We start from the raw sequence: 23,626 nt of genomic DNA on the forward strand, positions 1-23,626 counted from the left end.
ACATGCCTTTCTGCGGCTTTCATGAGATCGGCATCGAGTGGCGGCAGCGTGGCGGGCGTGGACAAGCGGCGGAGACGTTGATGAGCGGTAGCCAAACAGTTTTTAAACAAAGCCGCGGCTTGATGCGTTCGTGCTGTGGCACGCAACAAGCGCACCCAGTCACTAAAACGGTCCAAAGGAGGTGTGACTGGGTCGGGAATGACCGCGCCTATCGTGAGTAATCCCACCAATTCGTTTCGCGGACATTTCAACTCGTCTCGAACTGGTGGGACATTCAAAAGGCTCTGAGGGCCAGTCCTCCGGAGATTTCAAAAGAAATGAGGGACCGCTAAACCACCTATGGGTAGCGTCCAAATTTATAGGGCGCAACCTCGTTGCATCATCGGCCACGTTCAAATCTGTCGGTACCCATCGCCAATTTTCGACTGACGAATTTTCTAATATCTCTCCAAGCCGATGGGCAACGAAAGGTTTAAAGGCTCGTGTGTCGTTACGTAACCACTGAAGGACAGTCATCGAGTCAGTCCAAAAATAAGTACGGATAGATTTTTTGCGATGACTGTCCTTGATGGTGACCCCAAGCCGTGAGGCTATCAAAGCGGCCTGCAGTTCCAAGCGTGGAATCGAAATCGGTCTTAATGGGGAAACTCTGGCTTTGCTCGCTATGAGAGCGACCTTGATGCTTCCGTCGGGGTAAAGTAAGCGCCAGTAAGCAACACAGGCATAGGCGAGCGAGCTCGCGTCGGAAAAAACATGCAGCTCTCTAAAAGAGGGTTCAGATCCCTTCGCTCCCGAGTACCACCGCGGAATCTTTAACGCCGTAACTTTAGACAGGTCTCGGAACCAATCGGACCACTTTGATGCCTCAGTTTGTGGAAGGTCGGTGTCCCAACCGACGTTAGTCCGCCAAGTTTGTTGAAAAAGTATTCGCCCTTGTACAACAATGGGCCCTAACAAACCTAAAGGGTCATAAACGCGCATTATGTGAGACAAAACCTTCCTCTTAGTCAATTTGACTGGCGCCGTTTCAGTCAAACCCGTGCGAAACCCTATAAAATCTGTGCTGGGGTACCACACTATGCCTAAAGCTCGTATGAAAGTAGCTGACTCACCAAGATCAACCTCCACTTGTTGGACAGCTCTCAAGTCCTCGGGGACAAGCTTAAGTGCCTCTGACTTATTGGAGATCCATCCCCGCATCTCGAAACAGGCTGCACCATGCACCTTGACTATGTCCGCAGCTAAATGGGCGGCCTCGTTTACGTCATCTTGAGAATCGATGTAATCGTCCATATAATGACTGAACAAGATGGCGTCTACGGCTTTAGGGAACTGGTGAGCATGTTCGCGAGCATTTTTGTTTTTTATAAACTGTACTACAAAGGGGCTACAGCACGCACCGAATATGACCGATGTCATCCTAAACTCTTTAAGGGGTTGTGATTTGTCTGACCTCCACAAGTATCGAAGAGCGTCTCTGTCCTGTTCCCTTATCCGAACTTGAGGAAACATTTCCTTAATGTCGGCTGTCATCGCGATGAGACCCTCCCGAAACCGAAATAAAATTTTGAGAAGAGGTTGTAGTAGATCAGGACCAGGGATCAGCAGGGAATTTAAACTTATACCCTCGTTTCTAGCTGCTGCGTCGTGCACAACCCTAACCTTTTGTTTTTGAGGATGGTATACGCCAAAATGTGGGAGATAAAGCCGCAAGTTGTCACAGTCTTTTTTATGAAAAACGTGGTAAGACTCTGGAGAACACTCCTCTGCGTAACCCTTGTCAATCATGTTATTCATGAACTCGGTGTATGCCTTAGCGAACTCAGGCTCTTTGGACATACGACGCTCCAAACTTAAAAAACGAGACAACGCTTGGGGGTGACTGTCAGGGTCGTCGCGCCAAGGCATACCTACTTCAAAACGACCAGAGGGTAGCCGCCTAGCAGTCGCCTCTAAAATGTCGACTGCGCGTTGATCCTGTTTGTTGAGCGATGTGTCTGTATGTTTTATACCTATGGAGTCAAGTTTATATTGTTCCTTTAATAGAGTTTCAATACTGTCGTCATCGTACCTCACAAAGGTGTGGTTTACAAATTCAATGAGTTTTGTTCGGGAGGAAGCAACACCATACAGTGTCCAGCCAAGCGCTGTCAGGCAAGCGACGGGATCATTTTTCCCTCCGGTCCGAACCTCTCGGTTTATTGAGAGATGCCAGTGTTCCGCTCCTATGAGTACGCTTGGAGTGGCATTCTCGTACGTGACAAAATCAATTAAATCACTTAAATGCGAGTATGAATTTATCTTATCGCGACTTATAGATTGTGGCCGTAGACCTAAGTCATCCATTGCGCGGGCGTTCTTAATTTTGAAAGTCTCTTGCGAGTACCTACCCTTGATGCTGAACTCTACGTAGGAGACGGTAGTTTTTCTTACGAGACCGCCTACCCCGTTGACCGTTATCGTCTGTCGCGGTCCCGTCGCTCCAATACGCGTGGCGATGCTAGAATCTGTAAGTGTAGCGGTACTTCCGTTGTCGAGGAGTGCGTACACGTTACAGGTTCCAGTAGGGCCGGAGACTGTAACAGGAACGATTTTAAGATAAGCACGAGGTCGGGTGGCAAGGGTGGTGCTCGTAGTAGTAGATACTATCAACTCTTCGGGATCTACGTGTTCACTTGAGATCGACTGAGTGTTATCTGTGTTTGTAAGCTCTGTGTGGATTGCGTTAACGAGAGGAGATGGTTGTTGTTGATGTAAAAGCGAGCTATGACGAAAAGCGTAGCCGTCCACCCCGCACGGGTTAACTCTGCATGTTTTCCATTGATGAGAACCTGCCTTTAAGCATCGATAACAGACTTTCGCCTCACGCAGCCACCGCCAACGTCCTTCAATTGATAACGCTTTAAATTCAGTGCAATCCCGGATGTTGTGGTTATTTTTGCAAAATACACACTTAGGCTCTGTATTTTCTGTTTTAATTGAACACCCTGTATTTTGCGATTTAGGTTTATGTGTAACAACGTGTACATTTTCGCGTTTAATAGGTTTTAATGTAGAGACCGGAATGTTGTTTGATTGAAACGAGCCCAATTCGGGCGAAAGACCGAAACGAATATGTTGGTCTAACTCGCGTTTCAAAAAATCGGACAAAATCTCAAGTTTAGGACGGCCGGTATTATCCTGGACCGCGAAATCCGTCCATCTGGTTTTAGTGGTAGGATTAAGTTTGCCTAACACTGTGTGAAAAAGCTCAGGCGAACTTATATATTCAAGTTGGTTTAATAATTTCATAGTAGAAATGGAGTTGCGTACCTTGTTTGTGAAGATTCCTAGCTCACGTAATTCATTACCTAGTTTGGGCAATGTTTTCAGGCTGTTCACCTCCCTGAATACGATGAGTTCGGGGCGCGCAAAGTTTTCCTCGAGAGCGCGCATGACCTCGTCGGGGTCCTCCGTCGACATCAACAGCGCCGCTACGGCCTCACGTGCAGGCCCACGAAGTGCGTTGTCTAGTCGCGTTATGTTGTCTAAAGCTGAAAAATGTATCTTTGTATAATCGAAAATACGTTCCAATTGCAACCATTGCATCGCGTTGCCGAAAAATTGTGGCAACTCTAGCTTTTTAACGCCGGCGGCAGAGGCCAGAGCCTTTGCGGCTGCCGCTGTGTCGGCTACAGCTTGAAGAAGAACGGTTGGTGGGTCAGGTTCCGTTGGGACGAGCGGGGTCGTATGACCGACCGTCTCGGACGCGTTGACCTTTAATTGTTGCTCTTTGAGACTCGTTGGTGGAAATAAAGTTGCCCTCGTGGCTGCCGGTGGCGGTACCGAACAGCCGGGTTCTCTAAGCTTTTGGTTTTCAACCCATTGCCTTGTTCGTTCTACGCTTTCTTTACCACTTAAAAAGCTGCCCGCACGGCTACTAGCTGCCTCGGCATCGATAGCTGCAAGTTCCGCCTGCAGTTCGCAGTCCTCGACCTGCTGTTGTAAAGTAGCAAGCTCGCGCTGACGCGCCAGCTCACGTGAGGCAAGCTCTTGTTCACGCTCGAGTCGGCGACGGAGAGCGAGCGCCTCAGCTGCAGCCTTCTGTGCCTTGATGGTGGCAGACGACCGTGACGACCCACTACGAGCGCTACGAGCGCGGTCATCGTCGGCTGCCGATGAAGGTTCGGCGTGCTGCGAAGCTGGGGCGGGGGCGTGCTCAACCGCCTGCGTGAGTTTGCTCTTGCTACGGGTAAACATGGGTGAAAAAAAAAAATCGAAGCGTAAAGTAAAGAAAATGCGTTAAAATGAGTGTAGATAATGTGTTTCCTTTACCAACAAATAATCGAAATGAGAGAAAACCGAAATGTCAAATAAATGAAATTGAGAAAATAGGGATGATTACTACCGGAGAAGGACCAAAATGTGAGCTACGGTGGTAGCTGATGAATATGAAGTGGACTGTATAACTAAATGAAATGAAGGAATAACAGATACTTAGCTTTGAGAATTATTTAATATATTTTCACCAGTCTCCAAAAAAGCAAACGACACGAAGAAAAACAAAATCAACATACAAAATGTCAAAAGAGAATAAATATAAAAAACATAATAATATAAAAAGATTACAAAACCTACGAAGAGTTCGCAACAGAGATTTTTGTATGAAGTGTCTGGGCTGTGCCATAACGGAAAACTGTTTAAATCACCTGCGTTAGTCTTATGAACCGATTATTAGCGACAGATAAAATGTCTTGAATGACGAAAGCTCGGTGAGGTCCTTAATTCATTTTGCGACCTCTGACTATCCCAGTCATGAGCTTATGTTTTGTTGTTCTGTCTCTCTCTTTATTTAAGAGCTGCGCTCTTGTCGGTGAAGTAATCGCCATTCCTCTCTTCTTCCAACCAAAACCTTCACCTCCTGATACGACACGACCTGCACCTTCTCTTTTATTTGTTTCATAAATGTTCTCCTAGGTCTACCCCTTCCTCTCTTCCCTTAAATTTTTCCTTCTATAATGTTTGTTATAAATGAATCGTGTGGTATCAGGTGGCCAATCATATTTCCTCTCCGGTTCTCTATAGGCTTCAATATGGTTCTCTTTTCTTCAACTCTTTCCAGCACTTTTTGCTCTTTTTGATGTTTTGTTGTTATGTCTTAAAATTACTAACGTGTATATTCTATTGCAGAACCATCTCCGTTGTACGATAACAACCACTACCACGAGGAATGTCTCCGCTGCAACTCCTGCGGGTTGAACCTCACTGGACCCAACCAGGTCAGTATTTTACTCGACCACCGCTATATGATGGTAGTTCCCACACAATAGGCCAACTCAAATGTCAAATTAGATAGAAACTTTTTGTTGACAATTGCAACATAAAAATACCTTTAGAAAAAAGGTTTTAAATATATTAATTCTGTCTCTTATTGGCGGACGTATAACCTTTGTAATTACTTAAAGAAAGTGGCAAAACAATCAGTGTTTTTTTACTGCAGTTTGCGAATGGTGAAACTAATTAAACCACGCACATATTACCACTTTTATCAAAACGTCAAAATGACTATCATCTTACGGCGCAGATTTCTAGACACAATATTAGGTTACGACTCTGATATAGATTAGGAATATGAAAATACAAAATCACGACATATTCGATAAACATACAATGTCTTAAGTACTCATTAGTTACGTTATCTATTCTTAATTTAAATTTGTAAATACATGATGACATAAATGGTTCTTTCTAGCTTGGTTCTACATGAAGATTAACAGACATTATTTAATTTACAGTTCTAGGCACTTACTCTATTAGTTGTGCACAATTTTAAACGCCTCTGTATCGTGAACGTCGCGTCGCGTCGTAGACAACCTCCCGTAGAGGAAAGAATGACGAAGCAAATTAAATAAATAATAATAACAAAGTTATATTAAAAATAATAACCATATTAATCTATTTTATTAAATCTTTGTGAGACTGTCCTTTATTTGGTAAGGACATTGCAGGCTTGAATCACCTGATTGTCCGAAAAAGTAAGATGATTCTGTGCTTCGAAAGGCACGCTAAGCCGCTACTAGCCCAAACACGTCCACCAACCCACAGTGAAGCAGCGTGGTGGAGTATGCTCCATACCCCCTCCGGTTGATTGAGGGTAGGCCTGTGCCCAGTGGGACTTATATAGGCTGTTTATGTACGTGTTATTAATCTAAGCACTTATTATGGTATTTCGCTAATTTTATTTTAGAGATAGGTCTTAAAGTCTGTTTCTAGGGAGAAACCTAGACTTACTCGTGTATTCTTCAAGTCTATCCTTTACAGTTTTCACAATACGTGTTCCGTGTAATTGATCACTAGTGTGGGTTTTCCTGGAACTGAAGAATTGTATCTGTGGAAAATTGAAACATACCGTCGGCTTGACAACCGGCGTTCAGACACCTAGTATTTTTGAGGAACATTATACGATAATAGTATTATATTTGTATAGACAAAGTCTAGAGCCGTAGTAGCCCAGTTGGTAGAACACTTGCCTGTCATTTTGAGGTCGCAGGTTCGAATCCAGCACAGGCCTAAACCAATGATTGTCGAATTTGTTTTCGGATTCATTTTTGGATCATAAATGAATCACATGCTCAGCGGTGAAGGATAACATCGTGAGGAAACCCACATTTCCGAGAAATGCATTTTCGGAGGTATGTGACCTAACCTATATTGGGCTGGTTTTCCCTTCGCGGGTTGGAAGGTCAGACAGGCAGTCGCTTCTGTAAAAAAACCGGACTTGTCAAATCTTCAGGTTAGGTAAGCGGACCATGTGAAAATCGGGATAATGCTAGGGATGGATTTGTATAGACAGAAGTTGGTAAATACTATTGGACAGAACAATTATTTTACTGTTTTTCAATAGCTTCAATGGGTGATACGAGTTAGATCTGTTAATGTACAGAAGTCAGTGCTGTGACGTTCATTAGGGTAATGTATCAGTCGAGATTAGACCGATCGATGCTTTTCTATCTAACAGTACTTTAAGTTACGAGGTCATAAAACATCACGTTAAGGATAAAGAGAGCACATTAGGTTGCCCAGTCTTAGAGTATTAGCTATTTATAAAATGATTAAACTAAAATAAAGATACAGCCAAGATAAGAGGAGCTCGGTGGCGCAGCGGTAAACGCGCTCGGTTTGCGATTGTTGAAGTTAAGCAACTTTCGCAAAGGCCGGTCATAGGATGGGTGACCACAAAAAAAAAGTTTTCATCTTGAGCTCCTCCGTGCTTCGGAGCAGTCGTTAATAACCACCAATCCGCACTGGGCCCACGTGGTGGTTTAAGGCCCGATCTCCCTATCCATCCATAGGGAAGGCCCGTGCCCCAGCAGTGGGGACGTTAATGGGCTGGTGATGATGAAAGATACAGCCGATAATAACTCGTGTTATATAAAAGCGCACTCAATTTCCAATATTGATAACAACCGTTAACTAACGAAACGAGTAAACTTTCAAAGTCATCCCAAGTTTTTCATTGGCTCTACCCCTCTCCCTTTATTGAGTTATAAAATATTGTCACTTCAAGCAATTCTTTTATATAAACTTCTTTTTTATTAACGAACTCGTTTACTTGTTTTGAAACAGTGAATAAGTACAGATACAAACACAAATATACTTTATTGCACAAAACATACAAAACAAGTTAGTAAAGAAGGTACATTAACATATTAATACGTAGAGTAGGTATCGGGATTTTGGGACTGATTATACATTTTTAATAGGTAGAAACGGCCTCGGTGGTCCAGTGGTTGAGTTTTGGGCCCACGATCCGGAGGTCCCAGGTTCGAATCCCCGTGAGGACATATCACGAAAATCACTTTAACAGAAGCGACTGCCTCTCTGACCTTCCAACCCGCGAAGGAAAAACCAGCCCTATACAGGTTAGGTCACATACCTCCGAAACTGCATTAAAAACTGTAAGAAAGTAGGTTAAATAATTTTAGCATTCTTCTCTTCTCTTCTATCGTGTGGGTTGTGAGGTATGTTACCGTCGTCATCAACCCTGGTGTTAGGCCCCTGGCATAGAACGACTACTAACTTACACACTAGGTAGTAACCGGGACCAACGGCTTAACGTGCCTTCCGAAGCACGGATCACCTTACTTTCGGACAATCAGGTGATCAGCCTGTAATGTCCTAACCAAACTAGGGATGACAAAGTAATTTTTGTGGTATGTCCCCACCGGGATTCGAACCCGGGACCTCCGGATCGTGAGCCCAACGCTCAACTACTGGACCACGGAGGTAGTTATTTTAGCATTAGTTTTTTCGAAATAGAATCCACACCATTTTCTCGCCAAAGGTGTGCTTAATAAACAAATAAGGTAAATTAACCATATCCCTGTTTTTTCCTGGTCTACTGCTAAATGGCCCACCCTTATTGAGTGAGAATCAATATTAGGATGAGGTCGGTACCGGTACAGTAATGGCCTATTTTCATTGTGTAAACTAATCAATGTTTCATTACGCTGCGCCTGATGACCCATTGCCGTGTATCGTCCAAAAAGTGATGTGTGAAACTATAAATGAAAGATAAATACAATAAAGTAACATAAAATTCTTTGTTCTTCTTGTTTGAATTGGGTAGTTTCCTATATCAAAGATAAATTATGACATTCTGATAACTTACTAAATAAAGACAGATCAACACGTGACAAAAACTTATAAATTTTTATAAAGATAAATATAATAATTAGTGCGACATTTTGTCACGTATTTTTATGACGACACGGCTTGCTTCCTACATATATAGTAAGTAATTTCGTGTTTTAACGTTTAAAAGTAACTGATTTGACTATCGGTTTTTAAGTTAAGTATTTTAGTGTTAATTTCAGTATACTGAATGGATTCTTATCATAATGATTCTTATAGTAGCATAATTCTTAAATACTTATTATAGTCTCTAAAAAAATTTAGTTCAAATTACGAATCCCTAAAATCTCGATTAGCTGAACGACTAAAGCATTTTAAATATTTAAAAGTTGTCAGCTCTCAGACAGGTCGTAGAGTTTTCGGCAAAATAAACATTGACTCAGCATCGCATAGCGTTTAATATCCGGAGTTTCACGGATCCAGTACCAATTTACCTGGCGATGAATATTCCTAATTCAAATGCATAGTATAACCAAAATGGGGAACGTTTTTCAGTTGTTTATGAGTTGTTCAGGTGTTGGTTGTAGTAGATATAAGTACTTAGTTGTACATGTTGTTGTATTCGCACGCTGTATGGTTGAGTGATGGACTTTTTTTGATATAATGTATATTTAAGATCTGTTGTACCACTCTTGAGCGAATAAATTTAATTTAATTTTATTTCATTTTAAGGTTCTTGGACTTTTGTTTTGATGCATGCATGGTTGAAGGTAATTTGAGAATAATGCCGCAGAAACGAGGGTGCAGATTTACTCTCCCACTTTTATTGCTATATTAACACAAAGATGATACAAAAATCAAAATTATATAGTCAATTATACTTACTTTAATATGAACTGGTTCATCACATCACTAATTTAAGAGCCAAGCTCTTGTCGGTGTAGCATTCTCTATTATTGTCTATCACAAACCAATTCCTTCACTCCCTTATAAGACACGACGTTCGCCTTCTCTTGAATCTGTTCCATGTAAGCTCTTCTTGGTCTTCCCCTTCCTCTCTTTCCTTGTAGCTTCATTTCTATTATGTTTTTAGACTACTGTTTATGAACTGGTTATTTTCACAAAAACAAGTCTTCAAAAATAAGATAAAATTATTATGGTTGTTCAATCAAAAAAAATGCCGTTTTGAAAGCATTCTCAGAAAACGCCAGTCGGAAATTTGATCCAGTGCAATGAAGCCGCCATCGCTATTGTGATGGGAGCTTTGAGAGTAAATGCAGGGAAACAAAGGAGAAGAGAGCATATTAATGCAAGCATCCCGGCTTCACTCATTCAGGTACCGGATTGCATTCGCTCGACACTCAAAGGATTTTCGGAAAACGGGAAATTTATCAATCCCTCCATATCAGTGAGCGCTTGCTCAATGGAACGCTTCACAAAGGATTTATTGGAATTATGCTTGTAGGAATTATGTAACTGACTTTTGTATTTTTATTATGTAACCTTGAGCATTTGAGGTATTTATTTGAAGAGTTTAGTTACAATTCCTCTGAATATATTTCATTAATACATGTGCTACTATATGAGCGATTCTGATGTCCACTAATTTCCTTATGAGTTGCTAAAAATGAGAATATACCTTCGAAGCCTTATAAGATCGAAGATAGGTAATCTAGACACGCGGTAGCGTGTCAAGCCAAGTTCAAGAAACAGAACTGGCGAGCCGCACCGTGTGTAATATTACACGAACCATTTGGAGCCACTTTTGACCCCCTCATAAATCAAAAACTATTTTACATAAACGTATGAAATTTGGCTTATATATTGAGACTAACGAGATACATAAGTGTTCTAAATTTCATAATATGTAATTACGAAAATCAAAGCCATTTCATCGTAGGCGCTTGGCGTCTTCTATAATTAAAACTTGGTGAGATACCTGCATAGTTATGCAATTGCATATGAAGTAAACGCGCGTGACACTGTTTCTGGGTGAAAGCTCTTCTACCTATATTGTCATTTAAGTTTGAGTTTACCGCGTGTCGCGACACGTGCCACTCAAAGCTATGCTCCACGCTGCCATGTCTCTACGAGTATTACTCTAGCCGTAAATGTGACCAATCAGGTCGCGATTTTAAACACTTCAGGACCCCGATACTGACCCCGTCCGCGTAGTTGACGATTTAGACGATAGAGTCGATTAATTCTTTGGAATATAATCCAAAGTCCCGAGCCGAGGTTCGCATCCCACTGGGCACCCTCAGGCCTGTTGTCTTAAATTTTATACCGATGCCCTCAGCGCTTTCCAACTGTCACAACATTAAGCTGTCGCGTCTAAACAAGGTCTAAGCAGAACCTGCTGACAGCATAAACTTGCTGCCTCATTTAATATTTAGTGTATCTGTATAAATAATTGCTGTATTGTGACAAAGTTTCCAGACAATCGCCGGTGCATTAGTGATAACTTAATCCTTTTAAAAACCAGGCAGCGGGTTCTGTTTTGTAAAAATTGTTCCAACTTTCCATTGTGATTTGATTAATTAATCATATTTCAATCACGAATGCATCCGATTGATATTTCAGTGTTTAAGTCCGTTAGAAACGCAGAATTTATTAAGCTATTTTTTGAGACGTGGCGAAATTTCTTCCTTTTTTCTGGTCCCCTCACTACAAATGTAAGTAATCCCTTCGATAAAATCTGCCACCTTTAAGGAGTTATCCAACTACTGGTTATAAGCGCGGGATGATACAGCCTTTTACGCGAGCTCCATCCATGATATCGAATGGAGCTTGTAGACTTTCTTCTATACAGAAATGACTTGTATTAGATAATCTTGTCAGATATAGACACTTAGATATAGATATAGACTACGCAACACAATCTCAGGATGACGCAACGTTTTCATTCACACAATAAGTTGGATTGATCATCCCTGCTGAGAAAGAAAAACATCTTCATTCATGTTTTTTTACCACATATTGAGCACCAAGAACAGTCTATATGTAGTTCCCACCCACATACGACGACCGGTAGACTCTCTGCTTACCCCGATGGGAAATAGGCGTGAGTTTATGTATGTATGTACGTATTGAGCATCAAACAGTCCGCTAACGACCTCCGTGGTCCAGTGGTTGAGCCTTAGGATCACAATCCGGAGGTCCCGGGTTCGATTCCCGGTCAGGACATATCACAAAAAAATACTTTGCGGTCCCTAGTTTGGTCAGGACATTACAGGCTGATCACCTGATTGTCCGACGGTAAAATGATCCGTGCTTCGGAAGGCATGTTAAGCCGTTGGTCCCGGTTACTACTTACTGATGTAGGTAAGTACTCGTTACATGAGCCATGTCAGGGGCCTTTGGCGGCTCAACAGTGACCAGGATTGATGAGGTTAGTACTCCACCTCACAACCCACATGATAGAAGAAGAGTCCGTCAGTTATTGCGCACACTACACACGTAAGAGAGGTTACTTTACTACGTATATATGCACCGCAATGCACCAGCCATTTTAAGCGAACGATTCGTTTTTTAATAAGGAACTTTCTAGGCTACGTTCGACAAAAAAATATATAGATGGCGCTGTACGGATTTTTCTTCGTTTAACATTTTAATTTGATGGATAACAGACATATGCATCTTTTATCTTTGGTTATGGGTATAAATCATGACCCATGTTATTACACCCAGGCACAATACCTCTTCCACCTATTACTATTCTGATCAAAATAAAGAGAAGAAATATAAGTAGCCACATAGTGAGGTCTCAGGTTGTGAGAAGCTGCAGTAGTTTTAGGCGGATGAGACGTTCGTTATGTAAAAATTGACGATTCAAAGTGTAACTATGTTACCTACTGAATAAAGATATTTTTGAATTTGAAATTTGAATAATTCTATACGTATCTGATCCATCAAGCAACAATTATTTTTATATGTGCCTTTGCCATTCCGTTATATTGTATAATTATGTACCCCGAGCAATGAGAAAATAGGTAATTATCACGTTAAATGTGAATAGCACCTATTGTTTGAGTAACGTAGTCTGAAAAGTCCCTCATACAGCGTTGTCCTAATCAAACTAGGCACACCTAGTTTGATTAGGACAACGCTGAATCACCTTTGCACATTTTTCGTACACGTGGTAGAAGGAAACTTGTATACGACGTCTGCCCTTTCTTTGTTAATCTATCTCTCTCAGGCCTAGAAAACAATAAGTTGTATTATTTGTCTTGTAATCAAATTATAGTTTATAGTCTTGATTTTTAGTAACTCACCTAAAAACCAATATTGCTAATTGAGATTTGTTGACATCGCACACTTATTTTTACATCCGCAAATGTCGAATAGCAATATTGCTTTTCAAATGAATTGTTTCTACGTGAGACCTTTTTAAATTATTTTGAACCTAAATTGTTCTGTCTAGAAACGTGCCCGGCGCTTCAAGAACCAAATCCTGTGCGACTTGCACTTTGCGGACGTGGCGCTGATGGAGTGCAGCGACTTCATGCAGCAACTGCGCAGCTTCAAACCGCAGTCCCTCGGCTGCGCAGTCGCCAGGCGCAAGTCTTCCACAACGCTCATCTTCCCGCTGCCACCGCAAGCTTGTTCAGGTAAGCAAGCACCCAATCAGCCTATACAGGGTGTTAGTGACATCGTAACGAACACTGAGGGGGATAATAACCATGATTCTTAGTTAATATCAAGTGAAATTTTCCCTCAAAGTTTTCGTTCCGATGTCATTAACACCTTGTATAGACCATACCTCCCGCTACTGGGCACTACCGTCCCTCAGTCAATCGAAAGGCACAGAGTATACTTCACAGCTGTGGAGGTATTTGGGCTAGTAGCCCAGACCGACGGCTTAACGTGCCTTTCAAAATACGGAATCATCTCAGGTAAAACTTTTAAACCCTTGGTTTTGTTCATCGTATCGATGGTATAAAGTTACCACCGCGTAGTGAAAGGGTTTGCCAATCTTGGTAGGTTTTCACTGGGTATACCGAAGCTTATGTTTCGGCTAAGTATGTATAAAAACACAGACCCTAAGAATCCCACTTTTGACGACAAAATCCGATCTCGACCGTATAATCTCCAAAAGGCTTTATACCAATTGGAACATTGGTTATAAAAGAGGTAAAAAAATATAGGAAAAATAAAATCAAAAGAGCTTTGAAACCATTCAGGTGAAGTGCTCAGAAAGAGCGAAGTCATTTGTTACCGCCGGCCGATCTCTCAATCGTTTGAAATCTCCCCAATGCACTTTATTTAAGAGCCTTAGGGCTAAGTAGGATAAATAGTTGAGTTTTTATAAACACCCATGTATAAAATAATTTATGTTGGCTTTATTATTTCAAAAGCTGAATTGTTGAGTGAAAATCTGAGCTTTGAGTTGATCTTCTTCTTTGCGAGTCGATGGCGATCGAAGCTACATTTGATCGCCATCGTGGTGAAAGGATCGGCCAGTCTGCGTTACCGACTAAACCGTCCGCAGACTGTTACCAGTGAGTGACTGTTTGAGTTGATGGACGTTTACGATTCCAAAATGTTCAAAAGTATGACCTATTTTTGTTATTTTGGTAAGTTTCATACACAAGATGTAGGTAAATACAGACCATGACAATAATACTAAAAACAATCTCATTCAAAGTTCTCGTGTATTTTTAATTAATACGAAAAAAAAGGCGTACCTATATTGCCCCTATTATTCTACAGATTCAAAGATAATTCATACCTGAACAATTCTGACTAAATTGGGAGAATAAAATAATAACTTGCGTAAAATTTTCCTCTCATTTAATTCGAATGAAAATTCTATTGAACTTTGGCCTGGAGGTAGTGTGACTTAATAGAGTTATTCTGAAATAATTGGCCCTTGAATATTGCAATTCAGCTTTAATAAGAGTTAGCTTCTAATTTCAGAGGATTCCTTACTTGGGAATCTCATTTGTTATTTTAGTATCCAGTGAAAATGTTACTGCCCGAGTAATAGTTATAATTGGCCGACGCCATCTTATTTAATTAGCGAACTGGCGTGTTTTAGTAGCTGGAAATTTCTAATTCAAAATTCTAAATTGTAAAACTAGACTACCAAATTTGAAATCATAGACTTTTTGACCTTTATTTAAAAAAATCAAACATAGAATCTTATCTAGCAAAAAAATATCCCACCAAGTGTGTGTGTGTGTGTGTGTGAGAGAGAGAGAGAGAGAGAGTGAGTGGAAGAAATGGAGGGCAGCCTTCTCCCAGCAGTGGGACAAACTAAGAATAATTTTGGCAAAAACATTCCTCAAAGGCTGTTTACAAAAACGTCTAAACACAGCACATGAAATTATAGATAAGTTTGGCACGTAAATCCTAACTACATATTACATAGGTACCTAATTATTCTAATTACCCGGAAAAAAACGTACAAGTACATACAAATACCGTACCTCATTTACAATATTGACGACTGGTTTTAATATTGCCTATAAACCAAACAAGTGCCAATACCCACCAACATCGTGTAGTTTTCTGACCTGTGGACGAGGATGCTATGATTAGAGTAAAAATATACCGATGCGGATACAATGGCTGTGTTTAGTGCCACTGTGTATGAACAATAGATCCACATTTACAGCGGACGTGAGAAAATCTCACAAGCGCTGCCTTTACTGCACGTGTCACGCTGTCGCACGCGACACGACAAATGTTGATTTTTTTTCAGCGAATAGTGTAACATAACATAAGCTCAAGACTAAATTCCAATTAGGGTAGTCAGAGGTACATCCATCGCAATATGAACTAAGTACCCACACCTCACCGAGCTTTCTGTTAGACCAACGTGATAGGTGACGAACCATATCGCCGCCGCCATGGTTTCAACGATCTATTCGGTTACAACATTTAGGTAGGTATCTACGAAGAATAGACATTATTCGTCGTGCGAATGTCATGTTGTAGGGACTAAGAACTCCCGAACACAGCGTCTCTATAAAGGACGCCTCACTCAAATGGCGAACAAAAATAATAGTTTTATTTAGTAACCGATCCGTTATTTTCGCACGTTGATTTTCCCCCGCCCACGCTTTCTCGGCAACGTGAATGGGGCCATACAACCTGTATCGAACTGATATTTCCGTCCGACTTCGATGCTGTCAATAAATGCCACAGAAATGGAGGAAACATGTTCATTACAATATAAGTACCCACTGGTGAATATGTCTGTCTTCTATGGTTAGATTGACTTCCGGGGGGTCAAAAAGGGCACATCGAAGCAATTCATCTAAACAAGTAATATTACATTTTCGAATATAAAAGTAAGTGCAAAATCTACACAGATGACAAAATGGCAATGTTGCTTTTTTAAAAGAATTTTTACGTGGCCTTTTTAACCCCCCTGATCTTGAAATTTTAAAATGGGATTAATTTTCTTTCAAAGGGCTCAAAACACAGCATAATCGTTGACTATTTCCAGTCTCTTTGTTTACTTTTTCATGCTTCCTCATTTTTTTATTACATACATACATACATAAACTCACGCCTATTTCCCACCGGCGAAGCACTCGTATAATTACGATAGAACTTCACTTACAGGTAAGTTCGTTTAACCGTTAATTATACTTCGTGCTTCATTCTCGAGATTAGTAACCTGTAAGATGATAAGCTTGAACACAATGTAGATGTTGAGAGCAGGTTCGGAAAATATCGCAGTAAAGAAAACTATAACGAAATGTAGATGAAATGTATAATTGTCTAGTACTTATTATTATAATGTGTCTAGATGATTACAAACTAAATAAAATTACAAATTATTATTTAATATAGCACGAGCCAACTCTGCCTCGTTTGTGGTCATGATGGTTCTATTGTAGAATTTTCCAAACGTGGTGGAGTTTTGACTCCAACTAGCAGTTTTTCGAATCTGGTCAATGCTAACCCCTGCGCTGTATGCCTGGGATGTGGCAGCGTGGCGCGTGCTATGTGCTGAAAAGATTGACACATCCACACCAGAATCTTTCAGTGTAGACTTAATCCAACGACTGAGTGTTTGTGTGGTGACGGCTTTATGAGGCCGCTTAAAACTGATAAAAAGGTAATCTGACTCTCTAATTGAGGCCGTTCTATTTATGTAGCTAATTAATGACTTGGCTGGGCAAATCCCAGGTTTTTGCAGAAAGAAAGGTAAGGTAAGGACTGGATTATTCGTACCGACTTTCGAAGTTTTGATGAGATCTAAAATTTTGATAACAATCTTATCTGGAAACATCTTTCGACAGGGTTTGTACCCTATGGGCGGTAACCAGTGCCAGTAATGTTACACATTTTTTTTTTTTGCAAGTTTTTCCATTGATATGGCCTCGTTAGGGTACAAGAGAGCCAGGTAATCTAGCACGCACCCAGTGTCCCAAGTGATATCGTACTTGGGAATAGTAGGTCTTAGCCTAAACACACCTTTGAAGAACCTTTGAATACGATAATCCGTCGATATATTGGGTCCTAAAATTAAGGACAAGGCTGCTCTACAGCAATTTAACGAACCATATTGATTGCCACTATTATATAAATCAGTAAGGAACTCCATGACTTTAAATATTGATGCATCGTATAAAGGTGTGTTATTTTGTTTACAAAAATCATACCATTTATTAATATAGGTGTTGTACTGTTTAAAAGATGAATCAGCTAAAGAACTAATCATTATAATTATCTACTGCCGAGGCTGGTACGCACCGTCGCAATAGTGCTGCCCGGATTATATTCCGGCAGCCAGGGTAAGGTTCGAGTGAATGTTCCTCCTGCTCGAATGAGAAACGATTACATGGTCATTTGAACTGAACTCAAAAATATGGGACGTCAAAAGACTGCGGAAAATTGGGTACCAAGGTTGTGTGGGCCACAACGGGACGATCATGATACCGGTCGCTTTGTCGGCGATAATCTTGCGCAGTGTTTTAAGTATCTTCGAAACCGGTGGGAAGGCATAAAAATATAGATTCTTCCAGCTTATCGTATATGCATCGATAGCGAAGGCGTCAGGGTTCCTGTGCCAAGATATGTATTTTTCACATTTCTTATTCAGTCTACTGGCGAACAGGTCAATGTCTGGGGAACCAAACTGTGAAACTAACTGGTCAAAAGTAGAATTTTCTACCTCCCATTCTATGTCTGGATGTGAACGTCGGGATTCAGTGTCAGCTACGATGTTTTCTTTAGATGGGACATATGAAGCCTTTATAAAGATTTTCCTATGTTCACACCATTGCCAGATCTGTCTAGCAATGTCAGTGAGATGTGGGAATTGAATCCCGCCCATGCGGTTAATGTAGGATAGCGCAGTAGCGTTGTCTATGCGAATTTAAACTAGACAATTTTTTAAATGTTTTGCAAAAATTTTAATCGCAAAGTAAGCAGATAAGCACTTCGAGATAGTTAATGTGCATCCCGCGCTCCGACTGTGACCAAGGCCCATTCGCGGTGTCACCCCCGCAGGCCGCGCCCCACCCCGTAGTTGAGGCGTCAGAAAATATTTCAACCGCGTAACAGTCGTCTCGAATACGATGCGCAGGGCTCTCTATAGCACGTAGCCACCATTGAAAGTCCGAGAGTAAGTTTTCCTGGATTTTCATATACCTGTCATAGTCATCATGAGGTTGTAAGTTTAAATACTTACACCGTTCTAACTGTTTTGTATATAACATTCCATATTCCACTGCGGGACACGCAGACACAAGAAGTCCTATAAGTTGAGCAAATTTTCTAATTTTACACCTAGTAATGTTTATGATATTTTGTAACTCTGCTTTGATATGTGTTTTCTTTTCGGGGGGCAAAGTTATTTGCATAGTATGTGAATCCTAGATGAAGCCTATAAATTTACATGATTTTGAAGGGGTCAACTGACTTTTTTCCCTATTGATTATAAAACCAAGAGCGGTAAGTAGATTAATAGTTGAGTTCACGTTGTAAGAGCATTCAAGATATGATCTTCCTAACAATTGAATATCGTCAAGGTATATTGTGGAAATATGTCCAGCTGCTCTAAGTAGACTGATTACAGGCTTCATTAACTTAGTACATTAAACTCATAAGGTTTATTGTTCCACATAAATCTCAAGTATTTACAAGAATCTTCGTGAATTTTTATTAAGAAATAGGCGTCCTTTAGGTCGACAGTGGCCATAAAACAGTCCTGTGACATTATTTTAATTGATGTACGAATATCCTCTAGCTTAAAGTGACTTGTGTCAATAAACTTATTGAAGTTAAGTTTAATATAAAGCGCATTTGACCATTAGGTTTTGGGCGCAGGAAAACACTAGATATAAATTGTCCTTCGCAGTGTTCGCATGCTGAAATGGCGCCGATACCTAGTAGGCTATTAATAGCCTCTTCAAAGCATTGCATTTCACTGCTAGAGTAGTTTGGGATCGGTTGTACATAATGTTGCACGACTGGTCGGGCAAAGATAATTTTATAACCTTGAATTGTATTCAAAATATTATGGTCGGAAGTGATAAGTGACCACTGCGAGTAAAACTGTGCTAGTTGTCCAGCGTACAGTACCGGGTCTAGCGGCGGCGGCGCGGCGGCGACGACGGCCTGGAGGCGGCGGCGCGCGTGCGGTTCGCCCACGTCGTCGTGGCAGGCTCGCGGTTCTTCTGAGCCCCGGCACCCGTCGGCCTGCGCTGCTGCTGCGGTGCTGGAGCTTTCCAGTTTAAACCTTTGTTTCCCTGAGGTTTCTGCGTTTGAACAGCAGATTTTTTCCCCACCTTGTTTATCACCTTAAGCTCGGCGCCCGATTTGTTTACTGTCTTAGCCGCTTTCAAGGTATCGGTTAAGTTTTCTCCGAAGAGATATTTATCTACTTTGGAAGTACTTGAGTTTTCTTTTAGATCCTTTTTAAGGGAAAACATTGCGAAGTTTCGTCTAGTGATGGATTCTGCATATTGGATGTCGCATAATAGGCGAGCAGTGTCCATCAATTTCTTAATGAGTTCGTGATCCTTATTTTTGACACTACTTATGTGGTCAGTCATTGCGGCCCCAAGGACTGTAATAGCCGTGGCGAGTTGTTTCTGCCGGGATTCAATAGCCTTATCCCTCTTGTACATACTATCGGGCAGAGCAGCTTTGATTTCGGCGTTGAGTATAGGCGCGCCGATGAGGCCGCAGTTACCCGGAATAGGATGTTTGTCGACCAGTTCCTTCCGAACATTTTTATCTAACCCATTTGTCGCAAGGTGTTCGAAACGGGATGCTAGGTCCTTATGTATATCCGGTCCATATTGTATGGTTGCCGAGGGGTCATCGCCGAGAATCTCTAACAATGCGCTGTCGAGGACGTTCTCTGCAGCAGGTGGGGTACTCGTGGTAGCCCGAGCTTCATCCACGGCGGCGGCGACGGCAGTGGCGGTCGCAGTCCTCTCAGCCACCGCGTAGGACGGTCCCGGTTCGACATCAGAGTTGGGTCCGTGTAGAGTGACGATCAACGCCGTCCGGTCGCGCCGATTTTCTTCGCCTAGATCACAAAATTATACACGTATAAAGATACGCGTCGTAACTAGGGGGTGGTATGACTCCCACAGAATCATACGTCAGCAAAATCCGAGATTACGAGATAGTCCCACAGACGTCTCTGTACCCGAAAATTAATGTAAGGTGTATTTCCCATAGAAAAACACGCAAACATATTTTAATTCCCGAGGAATTATTCGTGTGAACAAAAAAGGTGCCTAAATATCTATACCTATACCGTACTCGTGGAGGACTCCCAGAGAGTCAACCGATTGAGCATAGTAGGTATGTGGTTATAAGTATCTAGGTACTTATATAATATATAATTATATATTTGAATCTGAGCACGTTGTGGAGGTGGAAAAACTCCCAAAGAGTTATCCGATTGCCGATTGTGCCGTAACGAAATTTGAATTTAGAACAGGCAGATTGTTGGTCATGTTTTGACCTTGACCTTGTTTTATGCAGTGGCGAGATAAACACCTAAAGTGTCTGACGAAGCCGTACATAATAAAAAAATAAATATCGAACTTGACGAAAATTATGAAAGTTTGTACTACTTAAATACCTTGTGGGTTCTTCGAAGTAGGCGATGGTTCCCGTGACGACGCTTCCGACGATGATGATTCAATAACTCGAGAGCGAGGTCTTCGTGAACGCATTATCATGCGTTCTAATGTTTTTAGACGTTTGTTAATGTGATTCACGTCACCAATATCCTCACTGTATCTTTTGGACATTATTAGCTAGTAAAACTATTGTATTCTAAGAGTTTTTTCTCGAATTATAGGTCAATTATTTGAACCGTGCAGAATGGCGGAGCACACAAAAGCGAATGAAGCGCGCGGAGACTATCCGAGTGGGGCAGACAATATAAGACTACCCTTTAAAAAAAAAAAAAGAAATACTTTTGTTATTTTTTTTTTCTATATGCTTTCAACTATGTGTGCAATGAATGGTGTCACTATGCGTTACTACATTGTGTTCAAGCTTATCATCTTACAGGTTACTAATCTCGAGAACGAAGCACGAAGTATAATAAGAGTTAATTAGTATTAATGCATACATGTAAACCATGTGGCAGTACTAATAAAATAAATAAACATCCTGTATATCATATTATACAACTCTGCCTACCCCATTCGTAGTTACAGGCGTGATGTTATGTGTGGATAGAAATAAATATACCTACCTTAACTGTTTTTACACGACATCTGATCGGCTAACCTTCCCAAGAAACTATCCTTATCAATGTCGCGACAACAAGTAAAATCCATTTCCCTGAGTGAGTGGGCGGGTGATACTTGTATTTATTAGCGATTCGAAACGTCAGTCAACGTCGGAACGGTACGCGGGTACGGTGAACCGCCAACCGTGAAATCAAATGCAAAGGACGTATTTATAACAAAAAACCGACTTTAAACGCAAAACTAAAAAGCAACAAATAAATTTACTTACCACAAAGTAATAAGTCCGTATTTTCAATTAATTAATTTTATAATTTTGAAGTCGGTGCCAAGTAAATGCTACAACGAGGTACCGATTCGTATATTTTTCAAATACTTACCGATTGTTTTGTGATTTTTTGTTTGACATTGTTTTGTAATTGCTTGCTCCTCCTTTTTTGAAGTCGGTAAAAAGGGATTGAAGTAGCGTTTTCAACTGTTTACAATGTTCGTCTCTTTAGTTCTTGAATACGTATAATGTAATATGAAAACAACTTTGTGACACAACGTCAAAAGTGTCTTTTTGAATATCACATTCTGATGATTGATGATGAGTTTCTTCAACAACAGCGATTAATTAGATTTCGAGGAAGAATTAAGACCATCATTTTTACCAGGATTGTAACTACGCAGTCTATTGCAAATAAACAGTAACGCGTTAAGCGATGCAATAAGTCTTAAATGTTTTACATTTTGGTACCGATGGAACCTTTTGTACTACGTGACTTATTCTCACTCTTACTGCCCAGTTTTACATGTCATCTTGGTCTGTGCCGATTGTCATTATCATTTACAACTTGGCTATGGCTTTTGCAGTATTAAAATCACTTATCACGAAAGAACATAATTACTCATGCTTTTTCGAGTTAAAGGTCATAATTATGCCAAAATTGCGGAGTAGTAGGTTGTAAAAAAGCTTTTTTGTAGACTCAGTTACCTAAATGCATATTTCAGTTTATCTCCTGGTATTATAAACAGAATACACGTGTAATTCAACATATCTATAAATTTATCTGCCATGGCTTTTTCGTCCCTACAGGGAGCAATCCTTTTCGTTTTGCTAACTTAAAGTTGACCCCACGTAAATCCGACACTATTCTACGCAAATTCACCTCTGCCCATCACTGCGCCTGCTAGAAACTCAATTTCCGTTGCTCTGTAAGCGTATACATCACAATCTGGCCGCATAAAGGTGAAAACTTTTCTAATACAAGGTCCCAAAAGCCGAAATACCCTCAGCGCCGGAAAGGCCGTCATAAACGGACATATCTATAAAATATTTAGGCCGCATTATTTTCACGGATGAGCTTTGTCCATATGTAATAGGGTGGGTTTTCAGAACTCCTAAAATAGTATGGTAAGATGCGAATATTAACGAAAACTGTTTTAGAATTCTGACCCTACGAATAATGTAATTTGGAATAATTATAGGCGGTAAAGTGAAAATTCTATCGTCGTGTAGGCTGTACTACTACTAAAAGTACACAATCGTTGAACAACTTAGGTCTTCTTTACTACTTACCCCAAAAATTTTAAGAAGGTTAGGTTAGGGCTAAGAATAATATTAAGAATATTGAATTTAAATAAATAAAATCATACTTCTTCTTCAGCGTTCTTCGGTTGCGTTGTTATGCAGCGCAGTTTCTATTGGAATAAAAGAGTCCTTAATCATACATAATTATCGGATATAATGTTTATCTTTGACGCAGTAGTACCCATTTCATTTTAGGACATATTTATCATGCTGCAACATATTTACGATGTCTGAGGAATCACCTAGAAAAAACGAGAATATCCCGAAATTTCATTTTCGTTATTTGTGTAAACAAAATACTTCTCGTTGTTCAATAATATAAATATGATACTGATTATAAATATTATATTTTCTACTTTTAATATAGTTCTGGAATAAATTAATATTTTCGACAAGCAAAATGACAGAACAATTTATTTTATGCTGTCCCAAAGTAGGTATATAATAATGTTACTGATAGGTTTCTGAAATAAAAACTACTCTAATACTTTTTAGCAAGGTTGACTCTAGTTGCATTAGATGATGTAGATTTTAATATAGGTGTGATGCGTACTTACCTAATATAATTTATCATCATCATTATCACCCTAGCGTTATCCCGTTTTGACGGTCTCCTTACCTAACTTGCTCGTTGCTTGATGTAAGATGCTGGTCTTCGTAGTCCAGTGCTTTAAGCTTTGAGCGGAGGTTTAGAGCCCAGGTTCTGGGTTTGATTATCAGAGGGGACACGCCACGCAGGCAGAAATCACCTGAAAAT

General features: G+C 40.6%; 1 protein-coding gene across 1 annotated transcript in view; it reads left to right on the forward strand.

Annotated features, from left to right (window-relative positions):
- The window catches only part of LOC126373061 (uncharacterized), a 148,787-nt gene that overhangs the window by 18,917 nt on the left and 106,244 nt on the right, over positions 1–23,626 (forward strand). Inside the window, exons 4-5 of the mRNA XM_050019022.1 lie at positions 5,170–5,258; positions 13,037–13,223. Coding sequence (XP_049874979.1) covers positions 5,170–5,258; positions 13,037–13,223 — 276 coding nt within the window. The remainder of the gene's footprint in view (positions 1–5,169; positions 5,259–13,036; positions 13,224–23,626) is intronic.

The sequence above is a fragment of the Pectinophora gossypiella genome, chromosome 15 (genome assembly GCF_024362695.1).
Source record: "Pectinophora gossypiella chromosome 15, ilPecGoss1.1, whole genome shotgun sequence".
NCBI lineage: Eukaryota > Metazoa > Arthropoda > Insecta > Lepidoptera > Gelechiidae > Pectinophora > Pectinophora gossypiella.